This window comes from Bubalus bubalis, chromosome 1, assembly GCF_019923935.1.
Source record: "Bubalus bubalis isolate 160015118507 breed Murrah chromosome 1, NDDB_SH_1, whole genome shotgun sequence".
NCBI lineage: Eukaryota > Metazoa > Chordata > Mammalia > Artiodactyla > Bovidae > Bubalus > Bubalus bubalis.
The window spans coordinates 131,524,419-131,548,344 of NC_059157.1; the positions used below are offsets into that span (position 1 = coordinate 131,524,419).

Sequence of the window (23,926 nt, forward strand, 5' to 3'; positions counted from 1 at the left end):
ACAGTGTCATTTAAAAATTCTGGGTTTTAAGAAGTATGCATGTTATAATTACATTCATGCCATCTTTTTTTGCAAAAACTGATTCATGTTCACATGTGTGATTTGGCAAAGAAAGGAGTCTTGGAAAAAGTGACAAGTGAATGGTGAGCAAAAAACCAGGTGAAGTCATCAAAAACCAAAAATCATTTTAACTCAAAAAGATAATCAAACCAAAGAACCCCCTACCCAAAAGCACATTCATTTTCTGATTGCAAGAGGAATACCCAAAAGCAGCAGTATGGTACTACCAATCTTCAAAATTAGGATCTCTATCAATAAAAAATAACTTACTTGTTCTCAAAAACAACTGTGAGGGAGTCTTCATGAACATCTTTGATAAATCCCTGTAAAAAAAAATTAAAAGGAAATAAATATTCAATTAAATGTTACATTAACTCTAAACCACTATATTAGAGATACAAAGACAATATGGAATACTGATAACAACTCAGCTTGGAATAGGCTGATCAGGTTTTGCTTTCCATCTCCATCATTTATGAGTTGTGTTGACCCTGCAAACTACTTAACCTCTCTTTCATGATCACAACAGATATTAAATGACACTGTATTACTGTCAATGAGAATTGCAATATTCTCAACCTTTGCCAAATGCTCACACACTCTGAACCACTAGGCACTTAAATTCTTTTCTAAAATATCTTTATCACACTATACTCCATAATATACAGTATCAACTAGCTAAATAAATACACACACAAACTTGTAGTACTTATTTAAAACATGTCCTCATCAATTCCCAAAAATATTTAAACACTGTGTCAGATATTATTTTAAGCAAATCAGCAAACTAAAGACTAAGAAACAAACTGACAGTGGAGAAACCAAAAGCAAATAGATCAGCACTACCACCTCGGAAAATCTTTGGAACTAAACAAAGTCTTAAGAGAGGAGAAAGTAACAGATGAGGCTGAAAATCATTTTACTTTCTTTAATAATGCAGGATGATCAATCACAAAATATGTAAGTCATGTATCTAGTCTCTCAATGCCCTCCTCCCACATTTGCTACTCAATTGTATGATTCCGTAATTTGGCCTGGATCACTCTTCAGCTCCAAATGCCTGTGATCAATTGAGTGCAATGGGGTATTTCAATGCATATATCTTCATGCAAAGCCTAAAACTCAAAGATACTTTACAGAGTGCAGTAGTAGCTTCTGACATGCAATTCTAAAGACTGTTCTCCTCTCAAAGCTAGAGATGCCATTCAGTTCAAGCTGTGATTTTTGTAATCACACTACAACAATGACTTCTCGGCCAGTCTCTACTTCTACTAGTTTATCTGCACGTCTACCTTCAGCAATCATTTTGGTCACCAGCAAATCTCTCTTTATTATACTCTTGCCATTTGTAAGATACAGAATTTGTAAGGTAAGGAATATTTTCAAAAACTGAGAATTACCAAATTCATGAATATTAGAGTAAGACGTATCTCTCCATAGGAGATTAGCCAAACTTTCACTAATGCCTTCTAGTACTTAACGAACAAAAATAAAAGAGTTTGAAATGTTCCATTAATCTTTATCATTTCTATATAATTTGTATATTGGGTAAGTTCAACCAGAGCTCCAAATCATTGGAAAATTCTATTATAATAAAAATCTTTTCCTATCTAAAAATCAGTGCTTATACCTCTCCCCACTCCTACTTTACATACACCACAAACATCAGCATCAGTTTTGAGTGCACACGTTTTTAACACTTACAGGAAAAAGGGTAACTCTGGAACCTACTCTTATTGCTAGTTATCTTTCGGGTATGAGATTAAATAAATTAAAAACGTGATACCCAAGTAAGGTGTATGTGGACTGTAATGAACAATTAAAGGACATGTTCTAATCCCTATACCCTAGATTCTTGGGATAAAGAACTTCTAATGGCCAGATCTCTATAAAATTGACACACTGATACAGAACACAGTAAACACTTCTCAATTCACGAGAATAACGTGTTCCCTAGATACTCAAAGAGATGGCAGGTTAGGTCTCTGCCAAAATGAGAGTCAGGAGATGCCAAATAACAATGGCAACATTTTCCTGCACACGACTTTATGACTAAGTATCCATAACTTCTCTCTTCCTTGTTAGTCCAACCTTTGGGGAACTTGGTCTCTCTTCCTATTCATACTCATCTGGCCCAGAACCCTATTTCTCAGAATACTCTGACGTTTCCTTTTCTTCTCTTCATGTATATACAAACGCAGAAGATTCCAAGCCATCATAAAATGATCCCTTAACTTGTTCATTCATACAGCCGGGTATATATTTACAGTTCAATCTCTTAACTACAATTTAAAATAATCATGGATGTGACAAGGCACTTTAACATATTTAAAGTATAATCAAAACGTTTTAGAAAGCCATCCCTAAAAAAGCATTATACAGTAAAATAAAAACTTGATACCTGATCAAGTATCAACTTGATACTTGATGAAAAAAGCATTATACAGTAAAAACTCAGGAATGCCAAAAATTTTATGTAAACCAGGAGTAAGGGAGGGATGGAGGGAATAGGAGGAATATCTGAGCACTTGAACTAATTGAAGAACTGTTTTTTTCAAAGGCAATTCAAAATAAAATAACCTAAAATAAAAATTTAAAAGACAACTCAAAGATTCAGTAAGGTCCCAAGTTAACCAAAATTAATTTTCCTTTCTAGCTAAAAATAAACAGCTGAAAAATAAAACAGACAAAAAAAAAATACTCTTCTAACAATAGCAAAGTCCTAGAAATACCCTCAACAACACAAAAACTGCACACAACCTATGTGCTGACATGTGTAAAACTTAATTATTAATGAATTAGAATATTTAGGAAAATGTTAACCACATCTCATTTTTACATCTTGATATTTTAAACTTGTCAATGTACACTTAAATGGAATTCCACTGAAACACTAAGGACAGTAATTCTGTTGAGGGAAAAAGAAGTTGAACTTTAATAACAAACAAGAAAGCATTCAAAAGGACAACTTTTAAATGACAGTAGGGAAAAACAAGAAAACACTATCCATACCAAATACTAAAATTTATTTTAAAGCTACAGTAATAAAGACCAAAAAAAGACAAGGTATTTGGTAATTTTTAGGTGGGAGCTTAAATAGCCGGTAGAAAGAACAAGGTGCGGGCTCCAAATATCTGCCTAACTGAAACACACATTTTTCAAGTTACAGAACACTACAGCTGAAAAACAGGTTTTTCAATTCAATGAGGGTAATCATAAGGGTGACACCACCCTTACAGCAGAAAGCGAAGAGGAAATAAAGAGCCTCTTGATGAAAGTTGAAGAGGGGAGTGAAAAAGCTGGCTTAAAATGCAACATTTAGAAAACAAAGATCATGGCATCCAGTCTCATCACTTCATGGCAAATAGATGGGGAAACAATGGAAACCATGAGAGACTTCTATTTTCTTGGGCTCCAAAATAACTACATATGGTGACTATAGCCATGAAATTAAAAGACACTTGCTCCTTGGAAGAAAAGCTATGACCAACCTAGACAGTATCTTAAAAGGAAGAGCTTGCCAACAAAGGTCCATCTAGTCAAAGCTATGGTTTTTCCAGTAGTCACGTATGGATGTGAGAGTTGAACCATAAAGAAAGCTGAGTGCCGAGGAATAGATGCTTTTAAACTGTGGTGTTGGAGAAGACTCTTGCCAGTCCCTTGGACTGCAAGGAGATCCAACCAGTCCATCCTAAAGGAAATCAGTCCTGAATATTCACTGGAAGGACTGATGCTGAAGCTGAAACTCCAATACTTTGGCCACCTGATGCGAAGAACTGACTCATTGGAAAAGACCCTGATGCTGGAAAAGACTGAAGGCGGGAGAAGGGGACAACAGAGGATGAGATGGTTGGATGGCATCACTGACTCAATAGACATGAGTTTGAGCAAGCTCCAGGAGTTGGTGATGGACAGGGAAGCCTGGTGTGCTATGGACCATGGGGTCGCAAACAGTCAGACACAATTGAGCAACTGAACTGAATCATAGGGGGGAAAATCCTATAGTTTAAGCAACAATGAACACGGTATGAATGAATTTCAGGAATTCAAAGGTTGAGGTTATATAGTCAAAAATCAGAACAGAGGCATTACGGACCCTGGCTATGGGAAAGCCACCAAGAAAATATGCAGACCTTCCACATCCCACAATTTCTTTTAAAGACCTTCCAGATGCCTCATTCTCACTGTAGAGAAAGGGAAGCTGAAACTATATACAGCCTCCAAGTTTTACTCCCTAGGAGATTATAAATGCTGAACCTAAAATTTCATCTTTGGACTTCCTGGTGGTCCAGTGGCTAAGACTCTGCTCTCCCAGTGGAGGGGGCCTGAATTCAATCCCTGGTCAGGAAACTAGATCCCATATGCTGAAACTAAAGACTCCACAAAATATTTATTTTTAAAAATAAGTATTAAAAAAAATCTCATCTTCTGTCTGGAACACTTTCCATTAAATCCTTATAAATTAAATGACAGAATGCTTTTGCTAATTCATATTTTTAAACTCCAAAAAGTCAAGTCTAATAACAATACCATTTTGAAGAAATAAGGCACCTTTCCTAAAAAACCTATTTAAAGTCCCAGAACAAAACATCAAAATCTAATTTAGCTACCTTGTTTAAAATATGATTAATTTATCAGAGGCTCCGCTTGAGTGATGGCTTAGAAATCTACAGAGATCCATAAATCCCTTTGAAAACATTCCCACTAAATTCATTAGGAACACATCATACTAGTCTAAAAAAATTTCTTGGCCTGCAAAGTGTCATTTCAAATTCACATGCTACTTAGGTTTCTCAAAAATGCTGTAATGACCTCCTATCACTGCAATTCTTTACAACACAAAATTCACTTATCTTATAAGGAGGGAAACAGAAACTTAAAAAAGCATTCAGGGTCTTCCCTGGTGGCTCTGTGGTAAAGAATCCACCTGCCAATACAGGAGACACCGGTTCGATCCCTGGTCCAGGAAGATCCCACATGCCATGGAGCAACTAAGCCCGTGTGCCACAACTACTGAGATTGTGCTCTAAAGCCAGGGAGCTGAAACTAGTGAAGCCCAAGTGTCCCAGAGTCCACAAGAGAAGTCACCAACACAATCAGAAGCCCAAATACAGAGTAGCCCCCACTTGCCACAACTAGAGAAAGCATGTGCTGCAATGAAGACTCAGCATAGCCTCCCCCTAAAATAAGTCAATCAATCAATAAATTTAAAAAATCTTAATACTCAGCAAACTACTAACAGAAGTCTTACAGCTTGAATCCTTAAAACAAGATGTAAGTGGAAGCCCATACCCCAAAATCCGAGACTTACACCCTAAAGCTGTTAACTCTTAAACTTCAAAATTCTTGTTAGAAGCATTTATTGATGATCAATTACTGAGCAAAAAAGGCCATCAAGAAACAGAATAATCTTCATAAATGGAAACTATATTTTTTCCTTAATATTTATTTGGCAGGGTCAGTTCTTTGAGGCAGCACACAAGATCTTCACTATAGCATTTGGAATCGTTAGCTGTGGCATGTGGAATCTGGTTCCCTGACCAGGGACAGAACCCCAAGTGCAGAGTCTTAAGCCACTGGACCATCAGAGAAGACCACCATAGAAGTCTATGTTTTTAATGACTCTAATCCCAAGTGTCTGAGGAGGCCTTACAAATAGCTGTGAAAAGAAGAGAAGCGAAAAGCAAAGGAGAAAAGGAAAGATATAAGCATCTGAATGCAGAATTCCCAAGAATAGCAAGAAGAGATAAGAAAGCCTTCCTCAGCGATCAATGCAAAGAAATAGAGGAAAACAACAGAATGGGAAAGACAAGAGATCTCTTCAAGAAAATTAGAGATACCAAGGGAACATTTCATGCAAAGATGGGCTCGATAAAGGAAAGAAATGGTATGGAGCTAACAGAAGCAGAAGATATTAAGAAGAGACGGCAAGAATACACAGAACTGTACAAAAAAGATCTTCACAACCAAGATAATCACACACGATGGTGTGATCACTCACCTAGAGCCAGACATCCTGGAATGTGAAGTCAAATGGGCCTTAGAAAGCATCACTATGACAAAGTTAGTGGAGGTGATGGAATTCCAGCTGAGCTATTTCAAATCCTAAAAGATGATGCTGTGAAAGTGCTGCACTCAATATGCCAGCAAATTTGAAAAACTCAGCAGTGGCCACAGGACTGGAAAAGGTCCGTTTTCATTCCTATCCCAAAGAAAGGCAATGCCAAAGAATGCTCAAACTACCGCACAATTGCACTCATCTCACATGCTAGTAAAGTAATGCTCAAAATTCTCCAAGCCAGGCTTCAGCAGTACATGAACCGTGAACTTCCAGATGTTCAAGCTGGTTTTAGAAAAGGCAGAGGAACCAGAGATCAAATTGCCAACATCCGCTGGATCATGGAAAAAGCAAGAGAGTTCCAGAAAAACATCTATTTCTGCTTTATTGACTATGTCAAACCCTTTGAATGTGTGGATCACAATAAACTGTGGAAAATTCTGAAAGAGATGGGAATACCAGACCATCTGACCTGCCTCTTGAGAAATCTGTATGCAGGTCAGGAAGCAACAGTTAGAACTGGACATGGAACAACAGACTGGTTCCAAATAGGAAAAGGAGTACATCAAGGCTGTATATTGTCACCCTGCTTATTTAACTTCTATGCAGAGTACATCATGAGAAATGCTGGGCTGGAAGAAGCACAAGCTGGAATCAAGAATGCCAGGAGAAATGTCAATAACCTCAGATATGCCGACGACATCACCCTTATGGCAGAAAGTGAAGAGGAACTAAAAAGCCTCTTGAATAAAGTGAAAGAGAGTGACAAAGTTGGCTTAAAGCTCAACATTCAGAAAACTAAGATTATGGCATCTTGTCCCATCACTTCATGGGAAATAGATGGGGAAACAGTGGAAACAGTGTCAGACTTTATATTTGGGGGCTCCAAAATCACTGCAGATGGTGACTGCAGCCATGAAATTAAAAGACCTTTACTCCTTGGAAGGAAAGTTATGACCAACCTAGATAGCATATTCAAAAGCAGAAACATTACTTTGCCAACAAAGGTCCGTCTAGTCAAGGCTATGGTTTTTCCAGTGGTCATGTATGGATGTTAGAGTTGGACTGTGAAGAAAGCTGAGCGCCGAAGAATTGATGCTCTTGAACTGTGGTGTTGGAGAAGACTCTTGAGAGTCCCTTGGACTACAAGGAGATCCAACCAGTCCATTCTGAAGGAGATCAGTCCTGGGTATTCTTTGGAAGGAGTGATGCTAAAGCTGAAACTCCAGTACTTTGGCCACCTCATGCGAAGAGTTGACTCATTGGAAAAGACTCTGATGTTGGGAGGGACTGGGGGCAGGAGGAGAAGGGGACGACAGAGGATGAGATGGTTGGATGGCATCATCGACTCAATGGATATGGGTTTCCACGGACTCCAGGAGTTGGTGATGGACAGGGAGGCCTGGAGTGCTGCAGTTCATGGGGTCACAAAAAGTTGGACACGACTGAGGGACTGAACTGAACTAGGACATTACAACTGATGGCTCAATTACTGAAGCAAATTTGTGATAAAATATTCCATTTCTAAATAAATAAATGTATTTCTGAACATAAATTGACAAAGAACAGACCTGTGGTTGCCAAGGGGGAGTAGAGTAGAGGAGGGATGGATCAGGAATTTGACATTAGCTATGCACACTATTATATACAGGACAGAAAAACAACAAGGTCTTATAGTATAACAGAGGGAACTATATTCTATATCCTGTAATAAATCATAAAGGGAAAGACTATGAAAAAAACATATATGCAAACCAAATCACTTACACTTAGCTGTACAACAGAAACACAACACATTGTAAATCACCTATACTTCAATAAAATATTTTAAAAATAAACTAAAATAAATCATCAATATATTAAGGTGGACAGGCTTCAGTTTGTTAGATCCTATACGGCCTTTCCTCTGACTGGGTAAACTCTCCATTTTCCCAACCTCCACAGTTAAAGTTCACTGCTGCAGATAAATGTAATTATAAAAATATAACCCCTGAGAAAGGAAAAGGTTAATAGCATAATTTATGCAAAATTTGACCTCAGGTTTTTGTTTTTAAAAAACTGACAAAATGGATGATCACTTGTTAGTCTTTGATCAATTATCAGTTTAGTGATTCTCTGGCCCCAGTCTACCTTCCCAGCTCATCAATTCTAACATTCTGAGTCCCTAAAATCAGGATGCTTCCTAGAATTGATGGCATCTTAAAATAGCAAACAGCTGAATGGCTGCCAGGATATAAATGTCACTGTTAAGCATGCTCAAACTTGGTTTGCTTGCAATTTTCTGTGGCACTTGACTGCAACCCCTTGATAATTCAATCTGCAAACCAATGAAGTACCATTTTAGGAAGGATTTAGGTTTCTTACCAGAAGGTTGTTATGTTGACACCTTCTGATAAAATCAAGAAAGCACCAGCATCAAAACTTGCAGAGTGAGTGAAAATTCTTGGAAGAAAATCCTGGAGATAATAGAGGAGAGCTCTTTTAACGTATGCTTGCAACATCAATGCTCTCCGTGGCTCTGAGGAAAATATTGTAAGAAGAAACACGATCATCTGAACATAAAGATGTCACAGCCAATTTATTTTGCTTGTACTTTCCTTTTTATGAATCCAAGTGTTCAAAGATAATCTTTCAGTAAGTATACAAGAGTTCTAAAAGATAAAACTATGACTACTCATAGATCAATTGGCAACATTTGTTCTTAGTGCCTCTTACAACTGATGCCATTCTAAAGAAATCGTATAACTCTTCCACTGATTTCCCGAATCTACTTACAGAAAAATAACCCATTCTCTGGACTCTAAGACCCAAATTTCAACTATACACACATCTTCACCCATGGCTTACTTTTGTACCTAAAAATATATCAATAGTTAGAATCATCTGCTGTCCTGTTTTTGCACTTTACACTTGTATGATCCATTTTACAGAATTAAAAGAAAAAAAAAGTGAATACAGCAAACTATTTCTTAATCAGGGTTCTAAAAGAATATAATATAGTTCAATCACTAAGGCATTCATTGTGTGTAATGAACTAACTCCTCAGCCAGGCATATAGAAAAATACTAGCTATGCACAATCCTTGGAAAAACTGAAAAAAAACAGCGTTTCTCTGTTTTATAATTCAGATGAGAAACTCTATTAGGTTGAGAAAATTGACTTAGGGACTCCCAAACCAAGGTGGTGATATTTACCTAAACAATTTTACACATAAGGGTCTCATTCAATCTGCAAACTGAAGGAGCCGAAACTTCTTCAATTAAGGACATTTCCAAGCACTCAAAGACATGCCAGAAGTACTTAAAACTACTCCTCCCCAACAAAATACCAGATATTCTTTCTACAATTCTTAATTCAAGTAATTTATAAAGAATTTACAATAAACACCTTTATGTTTCTGGACTGTGTATACTGGTAACAGATACAGAGAGAACTCCTTATTAGAGAAAGGAAAAAAAAACTTAAGTGTGCAGTATTACTGGTTTTACTGTTAAGATTGGTCTCAGATCCATTAATTATTATGTGGTAGGTAAAACTAGAGAGGGACCAAAGCAGTAAGGTAAGGAAAATAAGACTCCTAACTGGCTTTATCTGCCCAGACGCAAGTCACAATATCCTCCTTTATGGACTTTTTATGGTATTCCCAGAGCACCCTAGAGACTTTTGGGAACAGTTTTCAGAAGGTTCTATCAACACTGAATGGGACCCATCTCTCCGAAATGCTGGACATCTTCCTCTCCTCCCAATCCCAGATAGTACTTAATTTCCGTATGTGCAGAAATAGAAAAAAATCTTCTTAAAACAGAGATTATGTAACACATGGTGCTAGCACAACTGCCTATGAATAGTCAAAATAAGTTTTAATGTAGTAAACATGAAATAAATGAATAAAACACTACAAGCAAACCTAAGGAATTATATGTATAACCTGGACACTGGCTGTCTTAATCAGGCTGGACACATCGAAGCCTTAACAGGGAAATAATAGTTCGGTACATAAAAAATAGAACTTCTCTATGGACAGGGATACCATAAAGTTAACAGATTACAGACGAAGAAGGGTTACTCTTACAATGAGTCCTCAGTTCAGTTCAGTCGCTCAGTCATATCTGACTGTTTGAGACCCCATGAACTGCAGCACATCAGGCCTCCCTGTGCATCACCAACTCCCAGAGTTACTCAAACTCATGTCCATTGAGTCGGTGATGCCATCCAACCATCTCATCCTCTGTTGTCCCCTTCTCCTTCTGCCTTCAACTTTCCCAGCATCAGGGTCTGGAATGAGTCAGCTCTTCGCATCAGGTGTCCAAAGTATTGGAGTTTCAGCTTCAACATCAGTCCTTTCAATGAATATTTAGGACTGATTTCCTTTAGGATGGACTAGTTGGATCTCCTTGCAGTCCAAGGGACTGGCAAGAGTCTTCTCCAACACCACAGTTCAAAAGCATCAATTCTTTGGCTCTCAGCTTTCTTCCCAGTCCAACTCTCTCACATCCACACATGACTACTGGAAAAACCATAGCCTTGACTAGACAGACCTTTGCTGGCAAAGTAATGTCTCTGCTTTTCAATATGCTGTCTAGGTTGGTCATAACTTTCCTTCCAAGGAGTAAGCGTCTTTTAATTTCATGGCTGCAGTCACCATCTGCAGTGATTCTGGAGCCCCAAAAAATACAGTCTGCCACTGTTTCCCCATCTATTTGCCATGAAGTGATGGGACCAGATGCCATGATCTTCGTTTTCTGAATGTTGAGCTTTAAGCCAGCTTTGTCCCTCTCCTCTTTCACTTTCATCAAGAGGCTCTTTAGTTCCCCTTCACTTTCTGCCATAAGGGTAGTGTCATCTGCATATCTGAGGTTATTGACATTTCTCCTGGCATTCTTGATTCCAGCTTGTGCTTCTTCCAGCCCAGCATTTCTCATGATGTACTCTGCATAGAAGTTAAATAAGCAGGGTGACAATATACAGCCTTGACGTACTTCTTTCCCAACTTGGAACCAGTCTGTTGTTCCATGTCCAGTTCTAACTGTTGCTTCCTGACCTGCATACAGATTTCTCAAGAGGCAGGTAAGGTGGTCTGGTATTCCCATCTCTTTCAGAATTTTCCACAGTTGATTGTGAGCCACACAGTCAAAGGCTTTGGCATAGTCAATAAAGCAGAAATTGATGTTTTTCTGGAACTCTCTTGCTTTCTCCATGATCCAGCGGATGTTGGCAATTTGATCTCTGGTTCCTCTGCCTTTTCTAAAACCAGCTTGAACATATGGAAGTTCACGGTTCATGTACTGCTGAAGCCTGGCTTGGAGAATTTTGAGCATTACTTTGCTAGCGTGTGAGATGAGTGCAATTGTGTGGTAGTTTGAGCATTCTTTGGCATTGCCTTTCTTTGAGATTGGAATGAAAACTGACCTTTTCTAGTCCTGTGGCCACTGCTGAGTTTTTCAAATTTGCTGGCATATTGACTGCAGCACTTTCACAGCATCATCTTTCAGAATTTGAAATAGCTCAACTGGAATTCCATCATCTCCACTAGCTTTGTTCGTAGTGATGCTTCCTAAGGCCCATTTGACTTCACATTCCAAGATGTCTGGCTATAGGTGAGTGATCACACCATCTAGATTATCTGGTCGTGAAGATCTTTTTTGTACAGTTCGTCTACGTATTCTTGCCACCTCTTCTTAATATCTTCTGCTTCTGTTAGGTCCATACCATTTCTGTCCTTTACTAAGCCCATCTTTGCATGAAATGTTCCCTTGGTATCTCTAATTTTCTTGAAGAGCTCTCTAGTCTTTCCCATTGTATTTTTTTCCTCTATTTCTTTGCACTCATCCCTGAGGAAGGCTTTCTCTCTCCTTGCTATTCTTTGGAACTCTGCATTCAAATGGGTATTTCTTTCCTTTTCTCCCTTGCTTTTCACTTCTCTTTTCTTTCACAGCTATTTGTAAGGCCTTCTCAGACAGTCATTTTACTTTTTTGCATTTCTTTTTCTTGGGGACAATGAGTCCTAGGAAATCTCAAAAAGTGAAAAAGGATATCCCAGAAGTAAAAGGGAGAAAAACAAGCAATACATGGAAAAGCAAATCCAAATGGCCAGCAAACATTAAAATTCACAAGTATGGATTTGCAAATCAAAGTTGCAATCAAATAACCCTTTACACCCAATAAACTGGCAAAAATGAAAGACTGTAATAAAGTCTATTTCTGGCAAGAATGTAGAGAGGCTGGGATTCACTGACTGAGAAAATACTAAAAAAAAAAAAAAAAAAAAAGCCTTTTGGAATGTATCTGTTAACAAGAGTTAACTGATAAATTTCCCTTCCATCAAGCTATCTTATTACTCTTTGAAACCTATCCAAGAAAACATACATGGAATGGCATATATGTTTGAAACAAAGTGTTTATTAACTAGGGATGGCTGGATTTCATGGTCATTATGTGAAACATGTAACCATTAAAAAATAAATTACATTCCCAGAGAAAATGGCCAAGATGTTAGATTATCTTATTTTTATAGAGCAGTACTGAGAAACAGCTACAATTGTATCTGAATTTGTATCTATTACATTCTGCTGCTGCTGCTAAGTCGCTTCAGTCCTGTCTGACTCAGTGGGACCCCATAGACGGAAGCCGACCAGGCTCCCCTGTCCCTGGGATTCTCCAGGCAAATCTGGCATGATGTCTACTCGGCTATGAACAGGCTACCTAAATGATGGATTTTGGATGGACAGAGTGAAGGGAATCCAAATATGCAGGGCAGGGGTGGGAGTGGGGCGGTGGGGGTGGGGGGGGGAGTGGCGGGGATTTAATTATAATAAAACAAGTCTGTATATGCTCAATGAAAATTTGTATATGCATGAATAAATCTTTTTAAGGAGTTGAGATATAGCTTTAATACTGTCAGTCAGCACTTTTTCCAGACAGCACATATATATACATAACCACTCCCCACATCTTTTTAATTTTTCCATCTCAAGAGACCTCAAATCCACATTCTAGGTAATAAACTTGTTTGTTTAATTTTTACATACAACACCTAAAAGATCTGAGTTGTAATTTGATCCCAGTAACAAGCACATTCAAGAGTGCAATTGCAATCAAAAATTTTCTTATCTTCAAACAATATACTTTTATTTAAAGGATCTACAAGTTTTGAGAAACAATGTATTAAAAAGCAGAGACATCACTTTGCCAATAACGGTCAGTACTGTTAAAACTATGGTTTTTCCAGTAGTCATGCACAGATGTGTGACTTGGACCACAAAGAAGGCTGAATGCACAAGAATTGATGCTTTCAACTGATGCTTTCAAATTGGTGCTGGAGAAGACTCTTGAGAGTCCTCTGGACTTCAAGGAGATCAAATCAGTCAATCCTAGAAGAAACCAACCCTGAATATTCACTGCAAGGACTGATGTTGAAGCTGAACCTCCAGTACTTTGGCCACCTGTCGCAACAGTCAGCTCACTGGAAAAGACCCTGATGCTGGGAAAGACTGAAGGTAACATGAGAAGGGGGCAGCAGATGATGAGATGGTAGACAGCACTGCCAATTAAATGGACATAAATCTGAGCAAACTCCAGGAGACAGTGGAGGACAAAGCCTGGCATACTATATATAGTACATGGGTTTGCAAAGAGTTAGACACAACTTTGCCACTGAACATGAACAACCTCTACATCTGAAAATTATTACAAATCAATGGACACATGCTATATAAATAAAGTCCACAGATTTACTAATTACATGATGCATTACAGAAATTATTGCATCATTATGCATCAGGTTCTATTAAGGAAAAAAGTTACTCAAAGCAAGCCTTCAGCATCCATTAGAACTGTTTAACTGTTAATTTAACTGTTCTGAATGAAAAATGGCAATGAAAATGTGAGGATTTCATAAAAATACATAAATATCTACTAATACTCACATACTAGTAAGGTTCTAAGCTTATTAATTTCACAAGTTTATAATATCCAACAGTTTCTGAAATGGAAAGACTTGCAGGTTTCAAATGGCCACACTAAACTATAATGACTTTGTTTTTGCCAAGAGTTGAAGTTCATTTTAGTCCTATATTTTCCCTGTTGGCTCACACAGTAAAGTCTGCCTGCAATGCAGGAGACCAGGGTTCGATCCCTTGGTTGGGAAGATCTCCTGGAGAAGGAAATGGCAATCCACTCCAGCATTCTTGCCTGGAGAGTCCCACAGACAGAAGAGCCTGGTGAGCCCCAGTCCACGGGGTTGCAAAGACTTTGACACAACTGAGCAACTAACACTTCATAGTTCTGAGACAGTATCTTAACTTGAATCAGTGCATTAAAAAAAATTTTTTTAAGTTCAGTTTGAAACAAAACTCAGAAATAAAGAAAGTTAGTTTTGTATATATGTTGTTTACGGACTTTCTTGGTGGCTCAGACAGTAAAGCGTTTGCCTACAATGCAGGAGACCCAGGTTCAATCCCTGGGTCGGGAAGATCTCCTGGAGAAGAAAATGGCAACCCACTCCAGTATTCTTGCCTGAAAAATCCCATGGACAGAGAAGTCTGGTAGGCTACAGTCCATGGGGTCGCAAAGAGTCGGACACGACTTCACTTTCACTTTCTTTTCATTGTGTTTATATAAAGATTAAAAAGCCAGAGTGTCCAGAAACCAAGAACAACTGATTCATTTGTTCATTCAACAAATATTTACTGACAGTCTACTAACATACTATTTATATATATATCAAGTCACTAGAAAACATGGCTTGAAAATAACCTGAAAAACTATTAAAGTAAAAAGCAATGAATCAAGAAAGAAGTTTTATTCTGGGGGAGGTGGCGGGCAGCACTGTGCAGCCTATGGGAATCTTAGTTTCTGGTCCAGGGATCAAACCCCTGCCCCTTGCACTGGGAGAGCGTAGTCTTAACCACTGGACTGCCAAGAAGTCAAGAAGTTTTACTACTATTAATTAACAGAATAAGAAAGGCACAAAGACAAGAACCTGAAAGATGAAATTCCTGATTCTGAAGAAATACTGACAGGGGAAATGCCATGTAGCTTTGTCAACAATAACTATAAATATTAGTTATCAGTGGGGGAGACCTCTAGTCACGCTCCCAAAAAACCTAAGCAAAAAATGCTGAGGCCAGAATATGGAAGACAAGTTATAACAACTGATATTTAACTTAGATTTAACTTTGGTCCCATTTTTCATGGCTTCTCAGCCTCTTTAATGTCAGGAAAAATAAACTGAAGAGACTATTGTACATATAAATATATATGTTCAGATTAACAAAAGTAATGCTTTGCATTGCTTAATTTTGTTTTGTTCAAGCTCTTCTTTATGAAGATTTGGTTCAAGAAAACTTCGTACAAACATCACAACAGAACTTACTACTATTAGCTAAACATTTGCCAAAGAATTTTTTTCAAGCCTTTGATAACTACCATGCAAATATTACCAAGAGGTGCCACATCTTAACAAAATTTGAACAGGAAGTTTCATTATATATATATATATATATATATGCATTTCAAACATTTCCCCAAATACCTAACATAACCAATAATATAAAGCTAACAACTGAGGATGTATAAATCATAACTATCCAGCACAAATTATAATCTGAGCCATCATCTAGTTTTTAAACTTCTAAGTATATTTAAATAAAATGTTTATTTCAAATGTAATCAGTATTTTAAAACAATGGAGTTCCAGGTGGTGCAAGCGGTAAAGAATCTGCCTGCCAATGCAGGAGAGAAAAGAGATGCAGGTTCGATCCTTGGGTCAGGATAATCCCCTGGAGAAGGACATGACAACCCACTCCAGCACTCTTGCCTGGAGAATCCCATGGACAGAAGAGCCTGGCAGGCTGCAGTCCATGGGGTCGCAACGTCAGACAAGACTGAAACAACTCAGCACGCACGCACATGGGAGTCTTGCATTCCTTTTTTTCATATTAGTATGACTTTTCCAATTAAAGCACATCTCAATTCAGACTACATTTCAGCCCCATGGATAGTGGGTACCAGATTGGAAGGGCAGATTTTTGTAATAAGACATAGTTCAAATCATTTCTCCAAGAATCCTCCCAATGCAGTCCTCTTGACTCCCACTGTATTCACCAGAATAATTTATAACTTAACAATAATTTGGTAAGCCATATATTCATACTTAAAAATCATATAATGGCTAAAGAAATGAGGCTCTCTGGGAGTCAGAAACATCAATCTGAATCTTGAATCAGCCTATTCATTTTATGGATATATTCACTTAGCCTCAGTTTCCTTAACTGGGGTAACACCATCTCTTTCACTGTGATTGAGAGGAGTAAATAAGATAAATTCAGGTAAAGTACCTGCACAGTATAACAGTCTGAAAAAAGCTCAGTCTTGTCAGACTCTTTACAACCCCATGAACTGTAGCCTGCCAGGCTCTTCTATCCATTAAATTCTCTAGGCAAGAATACTGAAGAGTGTCGCCATGCCCTCCTCCAGGGGCTTTTCCCAACCCAGGGATTGAACCTGGTCTCCAGCATTGCAGGCAAATTCTTTACTGTCTGAGCCACAAGTGCTCAATAAATTGCTGCTATTGTTAGAGCTAGATAGAACCTCAGTGAACTAAAGACCTAGTAGATTCCACCACTTGATGAACTGTCAAAAAAAAAATCCAAGTGCCTCATACTGCAGATGAAAAATCTAAGGCTTCACAACTAGCCAGTACAAGATTTAGGGGTCAATCATAGAAAGTATACTGCAGTTCAACTACAAAAAAGCAAGTTTGCTACATCCTTAACATTGTGGTAGAGAACTCAGTTCCTGAATTATTATCCAGTAAAAATGTATAAGCCTCAAAGAATACACAGTAAGTAACGAACATTACTTTGTTTGTATAGTCAAAGCTATGGTTTTTCCTGTAGTCGTGTACAGATGTGAGAGCTGGGAAATAAAAAAGGCCGAGTGCAGAAGACTCTTGAGAGAGTCCCTTGGACAGCAAAGAGATCAAACCAGTCAATCCTAAAAGAAATCAACACTGAATATTCATGGGAAGGACTGATGCTGAAGCTAAAGCTCCAATACTCTGGCCACCTGATTCGAAGAGCCAACTCACTGTAAAAAGACCCTGATGGGAAAAGATAGAAGGCAGGAAAAAAGGATGACAGAGGACGAGATGGTTGGATGGCAGTGCAGACTCAATGGATGCGAGTTTGAGCAAACTCCTTGAAATAATGAAGGACGGGGAAGGCTGCAGTCCATGGGGTCACCAAGATTGGACACGATTAAGCAGACTGAACAACAACAACAAAAAACAACAGTGCTTCCCTAATGGCTCAGACTGTAAAGACTCTGCAATGCAGGAGACCAGCGTTCAATCCCTGGGTAGGGAAGATCCTTGGAGAAGGGAATGGCTACCCATTACAGTATTCCTGCCTGGGAAACTGGTGGACTAGTTCATGGGGTCACAGAGTTGGACACGACTGAGCAACTAACACTACTACTACTACTCAGTTCAGTCGCTCAGTCATGTCCAACTCTTTGCGACCCCATGAATCACAGCACGCCAGGCCTCCCTATCCTTCACTAACTCCCGGAGTGCACCCAAACTCATGTCCATCGAGTCAGTGATGCCATCCAGCCATCTCATCCTCTGTCGTCCCCTTCTCCTCCTGCCCCCAATCCCTCCCAGCATCAGAGTCTTTCCCAATGAGTCAACTCTTCGCATGAGGTGGCCAAAGTATTGGAGTTTCAGCTTTAGCATCATTCCCTCCAAAGAACACCCAGGACTGATCTCCTTTGGAATGGACTGGTTGGATCTCCTTGCAGTCCAAGGGTTAATGGACAATAGTAATAAACAATAGTAAATTATTATTTTACTTACACAATACCCACAAATATCTGATGATGTATAGAAAAAAATATGGAAAAATATGTTTTCTGTAAGTAAAGCCAAGGTCTTGACACCGTCTTTAGATAGGGAAGATCAAGGCTTACTTTTTTTGCTTTTGTGTTTTCAGATTTTTCATTAATTACACATTGTTCTTGTAATACAAAAACAAAACTTCATGGGAAAATTAATTTTTAAAAATTAAGTGGTCTTTTCACTTAATTAAATCCTAGTTCTTTTTTAAAAACTTCATTTTAAAACATGTACAACTAAAAATAGCTTCAAAATATCTTAAACTATGTTTTTAACCTAATAGTGTCCATAATATAGTACAGCAACCATCTTCTTCTCAATTACTAATCTCCACAAAGAAATCAACAATCTTCTATACCAACTTTGAAAAGTAAGCACATTTTCAAAATACAACTCTTTTACTATAAGTCTATTGGCCATCATCGTTAGCAATGATAAATCCGGTGTATAATTTAATTACTCTCAAATTTCAATATTAAGCTAAAGCAAAAAGCGAACTCTGGAAATATCATGGTACTTTAAAATGTTTTGTAGTTGATCAGTTACATAGTCAAAAGCAGAAATTACAGAGCTTTAAAAATAATTCTATCTTCTAAAGAGATGAACTGAAAATTCCTTCAGCCATCTTAGAGACCACACATTTCCATGGAATACCATGGAAACTTTCCTCTCCAAGTGCAAGAAATTGAGTGACTGACTTTCAACTTCTATTTAAAATTATATTCTGCCCATGGCTATGCAAGTTGCAGTGCTATTACAAAGCTTAAAATCATATACATCAGTTAAAAAGCATTTTAATGACTCCAAATGGGTACAAGGTTTTTTGAGGGGGTAACGAAAATGTTCTAAAATAAAACTGTGGTAATGGTTACACAATTCCATAAATATACTATCAATACTATCAGAGAATGTAAATTCTATCTGAAAGCTTTAAAAAAATAAATAATAATAAAAGCATCTTAAATGGCACAGTAGTATAAACCCTATGATGCTGCGCTCCAGATAAAAAAAGGCTATAAACACAAGTTTTGTATATAAAATTACAACCCCTATCAAGTGATTAATTACCATATTTCCTATTTTTTCAATCCCTATAGTTACCTAGCTTCAAACAAGAGTTAAGTTATCTCTTTGACAACCATAGATCTACTGTTTTTAAGTAAAAAGAGCTGGATGCAAAAGAAAGTATTTGTGTAAATATTTAGGGGAGGAAAAAATACTATCCTATTTTACATTCCATCTTCAGCTTTTCACTGGTTCCAACTAATTTCTGAAATGAAGTCTCAGTTCCAGTAAAAACCTTTAATCAATGTCTACAGAGCACTGCCTCAACCATGATGATACTGGCCACTAACCCCATGACTCTGAAACTCTTCAGTGGTAATTCACATTCACAGTCAAGTGTGTGGTGGGAGGGCAGGGCAAAGGGGGGAAAATGACAGGAAAATCAGAACCACCAGTATATTGAAAACCACCGCTGAAAGAAAAAAAATACACCAAAATGTTAACTATTATTCTAGCTTTTTCTGATAGTTTCTAAAATCCCTCACTGACCATGTATTACTTTCTAAATTTGAAAAAATTACTTTCACGTTAAACTAAAGAACCCAAACTCAAAACAGCATTCTGTATGATTCTATGTTTAGGACATTATGGAAAAGGGAAAACTATGGGGACAGAAACCACCCTAGGTTCCAGGGGTGAGGAGAGAGGATGACTACAAAGGGACAAGATAAAAATTTAGGGGATGATGGAATTATTCTATCCCTTTAACCTATTGGTAGTGATTACACACTACACAGTGTTACACGTTACACAGTGTTCTTGCCTGGAGAATCTCAGGGACGGGGAAGCCTGGTGGGCTCCTGTCTATGGGGTCGCACAGAGTCGGACACGACTGAAGTGACTTAGCAGCAGTGATTACACTGGGCTTCCCTTGTGGCTCAGAGGTTAAAGCATCTGCCTCCAATGCGGGAGACCCGGGTTCAATCCCTGGGTCGGGAAGATCCCCTGGAGAAGGAAATGGTAACCCACTCCAATATTCTTGCCTGGAGAATCCCATGGACAAAGGAGCCTGGCAGGCTACAGTCCACGGGGTCGCAAAGAGTCGGACACGACTGAGCGACTTCACTTCACTTCACACAACTGTTAGCATTTATCAAAGCTTACATATCGTCAAAGATGATGTTTTTAAAAACATGCATTTTACTATAAGCAAATTAATCTAAAAAAATTCATGAAGCTACAATTAATAAAGTGCTTATGCGGTGAGCCAGTTTTTTCCAAGTGGACAGTTTCATGGGATAAAAATATTACAAACTACTGAACTACTTCAAACGTCTTATTTTACACAAAACAATATAGGACCAGGGATATTTGGTCAACAGTGCATTGCTAGATAACCTTAAATAAGCTGAAGTATGTAGAGACCTAAAATTCCTATTTGTTTAACTTCAAATGTAGGGCTCCTTCCACTTAATCATCCTTACTCTTCCAGAGTTCTGAGGACCATAGCTTCCACAAAGTACAAGTGGATTACTGCAGGACATAAAATTCAAAACATTCAACTGCTACCTCAGTAGATTCAAATGTGGCTAGGGTCCTTCCCAACCTCTGCCAAAGAACCACCTTACTACACTTTGTTAGCAAAATAGGTGCAATGGACTCAAAAAGTCTAAGAATCAAGCAGATTTTGTAGAGTATGGATAGGTATCATCGATAAACTAGAGTTCCAAAACAAGGACCAAAGCAAAAAAAAAAAAAAAAAAAAAACTAAACTAAAACTATGCAAAACCAACGTAAGATGGTAAACAATCTTTACTAAAACTTGCAAACTGTCGATATTATTGAACCTTTTAAATTTTTTTAAAAACGTAAACGTTTAGCAGATGAACATAAAATATACTTGCATAAAAAGAAATGGTGTTGTATCATCTATTATCGACATGCTGAAAATAATTTGTTAGAGCAAAGCAATCTTTCCTGTGTTTCGCTATGCCAGGAAAAAATGCGTACCTCCACTACACAAGAATTCAACACCCAAATGGTGAGAATAATGCAAAAATGATGAACCTTATCTACCCTTGACGGTGAAGTATGATAAGCCCACCCTTTCTGCAGTATGCCACAACTGTTATCTGCAGTCTTTCAAAGAAGGCAACCATTAGAACAGGCTAATGAAGTACCTACTCAAATTTTACTCAGGGCTTTTGTATGACAAAAAGTTGTAAACCTAGACTGATAATGGAACTACTCACTAATTATGACTCCTTTCCACTAGTCACTGTTTTCACTTTATGTTAACCACCTAAGGAGATTTAAACTTGTAAAAAGCTTAAAAAGATCCTTTAGACGCCAACAGTGAGTGATTCTCCACTATGCTATAACCACGTGACAGCTAAACCAATTTCACACAGCTAATTAGTAAACTAGAAAAGGAAAACGCTAAAAATAGGAATTACGACCACCAAGTAAGAGAAAATTCCGTGGAAGATACGAGGTACGCTGAAACTAAACTCAGAATACATTCTGCGTACTCACAATACTACTCCTGTATTAGGAGAAGGCCCTTCATAAAAATAGCCAGGACTCTCAAACATTTGAGATGCTGGCTTAGTGAGATTGACTGACAGACAACAGCTGGGAAGAATTTTGTATTGATCTTGTAACATCGCGGCATTACTTTGGGAGAAAGGGAGAATCGGGAGAAGGGACTGTTATAATGGCAAGACTAAACTTGTAAGGATTTCATTTTCAACTATGTGACCCCTACACTGGAAGCCCCTAATAAATTCCTCTACTCTCGAATTCCTCTTCCGTTTTCCAGACTGGATCCCACAATAATGCACCTCCTTCTTCCCGAAGAAAAACAAAAAACGTGTGTGTGTGTGTTGGGGTGAGGGGGAGGGAGGGAGTGAATCAACACCCTCTAAAAACACTGGATAACTGAAAGACAAACTAGTTACCTCCCCACCTGTGTCTTCTTAATCCCTCTCACATTTTAAATCTTAAAGCCTAGAACTCTCGCCTTTTCTTCCGTAATAGAGGGGCTAAGGCGCCGCCCAATTTCCCAGGCAAAAAAAATAAAATATTTCTACCCGCCACATTTCAAGGTTTTCTAGTTTTCTCTTCGATCCTCGTCTTCAATCCTGCACTCGCTCTCTCTTCAGACACTTAAGTTTATTAGCCCAAAACCCTAGTACAAAGGTGAATTCCTAAGATTCCGCAAGGCACCCCCCAAGGGGGTGGGGAGGGGTCGTCGCCGCGGGCCGAGGCGCTCTCGCTCGGCCCAGTCCGAGGGGCGGGGCAGTGACTGTGACCACACAATCCCACCACCTCCTTTTCACGACTCCCCCCACCTCTCGGCGCTCGGGCCTGCTCCCAGGAAGCTCCCTGCGGCCACTCGGCTTCTCCTCACCGGCCCGCGAACGGCCACACTAGCATCCAAGAAAAAGGTTCATAAGTAGGAATATGCAAGAGATGTCCGACGTGTTGTTTCAAAACATAACGGAGCCCGGGCCCCCGAGACCGTTAAACCGCGGGTGGAGGGGGGAGAAGCGATGAACCCAGTGGCCTCACGCTTTGTCCTGGCCGCCTTTTTCGACCCCAAACGCCATTATGTTGAACCACCAACCCTCCCGCAAACCGACCCGAGCCCCCAGAAGAGCCAACAAAGCAGCAAAAGGGTCAGTACCTTGTAGAAAGCCCCGTTGGAGCCGCGAACCTCCACCGTCAGCTCCGCCATGTTGGAACCGCAAAGGCCGCTGGGAAGAGATTCTAGAAACTTTCCAACCAGAGGGGAGGAGGGGGGAGGGGCGTGAAGGAGGCGGGGGGAGGGGCGGGGAAAACAGGGCGGGACTGGGATCCCCCGCCCCACACCCCTAGGGTCTCACCGTGCCGCCCCGGCTCTCCCAGTGGGATCCCTCCGTTCCTTACATCACTAGCCCCCAGCTCCGCCCGCCGTCGCCAACGCCCCGTTCGCCTCCCGACACAATCGCCCGACCTTTGGTGACCCGCCCTACGTCTCCGCCCCTAAGTGCCGGGTGCTTGCCCGCCCCAGCCAGTCGGGGCCTCCTGCTGCCAGGGAGTGAACTGCCCCGGCACAGCTTGCCCCACGCTTCTGCGTTCCGCCAGGCTGGGCGCATTGCCCTGAAACTTCTTGAGGTGCTGGAAGCCCTGGAGTAGCTTCCTTATCTGGTGAAAAGCAACTCTTGTGGCTTCAGTTGCACACTAGCACAAACTTTAGGGGAAAGAGGGAACCTAAAAGTGTACATACTATGTGCTGTAAATTCTGTAGCCTCGCTTTCTTTAAAAAAAAAAAAAATTTATATTGGTGGCTTCCTCCTGACTCCCAATTCCTCAGTTGCATACCTCCTCACACAGTTCATTCAGTCCAGCCCTCTCCCCACCTGTTAACCACTTTCAGTTCATTCAGTCCGACTCTTTACGACCCCGTGGACTGCAGCACGCCAGGCTTCTCTTGTCCATCACCAATTCTGCTGTTTAAAAAGTTAAACTAAGTATTTCCAGTTCAACTTAGATGTATTCATAACCCGGGAGGTAATACCATTGTTAGAAGTAATCATGAAAACAATAGAGCTGTAGAGCACGTTTTTCCCCTACTGCAGTGCGTGGGAACTTCCACACACAGGATCAAAGCAGAACCAATTCGTATGGCTTTTCTACCAGAAAATCCCATGGACAGAGAAGCCTGGTAGGCTACAGTCCATGGGGTCGCAAAGAGTTGGACACGACTGAGCAACTTCACTTTACTTGCTACCAGAACCTACAGCAATACCATTAAGTGTTATAATGGAGATACTTTGAATATTTAACAATACTGAAACTTTTTCCGAAAGCAAGGCCTTTGGAAATAGTACTGGAAGTATTCTTTTCTATGTGTTGTATTACCG

General features: G+C 39.3%; 1 protein-coding gene across 5 annotated transcripts in view; it reads right to left on the reverse strand.

The window, feature by feature from the left end:
- The window catches only part of FXR1 (FMR1 autosomal homolog 1), a 68,931-nt gene extending 46,084 nt beyond the window's left edge, over positions 1-22,847 (reverse strand). The window contains exons 1-2 of one of the 5 annotated variants that reach the window (XM_006050990.4): positions 22,708-22,847; positions 331-383 (exon numbers count right to left, since the gene is read on the reverse strand). In XM_006050990.4, coding sequence (XP_006051052.1) covers positions 331-383; positions 22,708-22,758 — 104 coding nt within the window. In that variant the 5' untranslated portion in view covers positions 22,759-22,847. The remainder of the gene's footprint in view (positions 1-330; positions 384-22,707) is intronic. The other 4 variants (XM_006050992.4, XM_006050991.4, XM_006050993.4 and 1 more) reach the window with 4 other exon arrangements.
- Between the last annotated feature and the right edge of the window lie 1,079 nt (positions 22,848-23,926).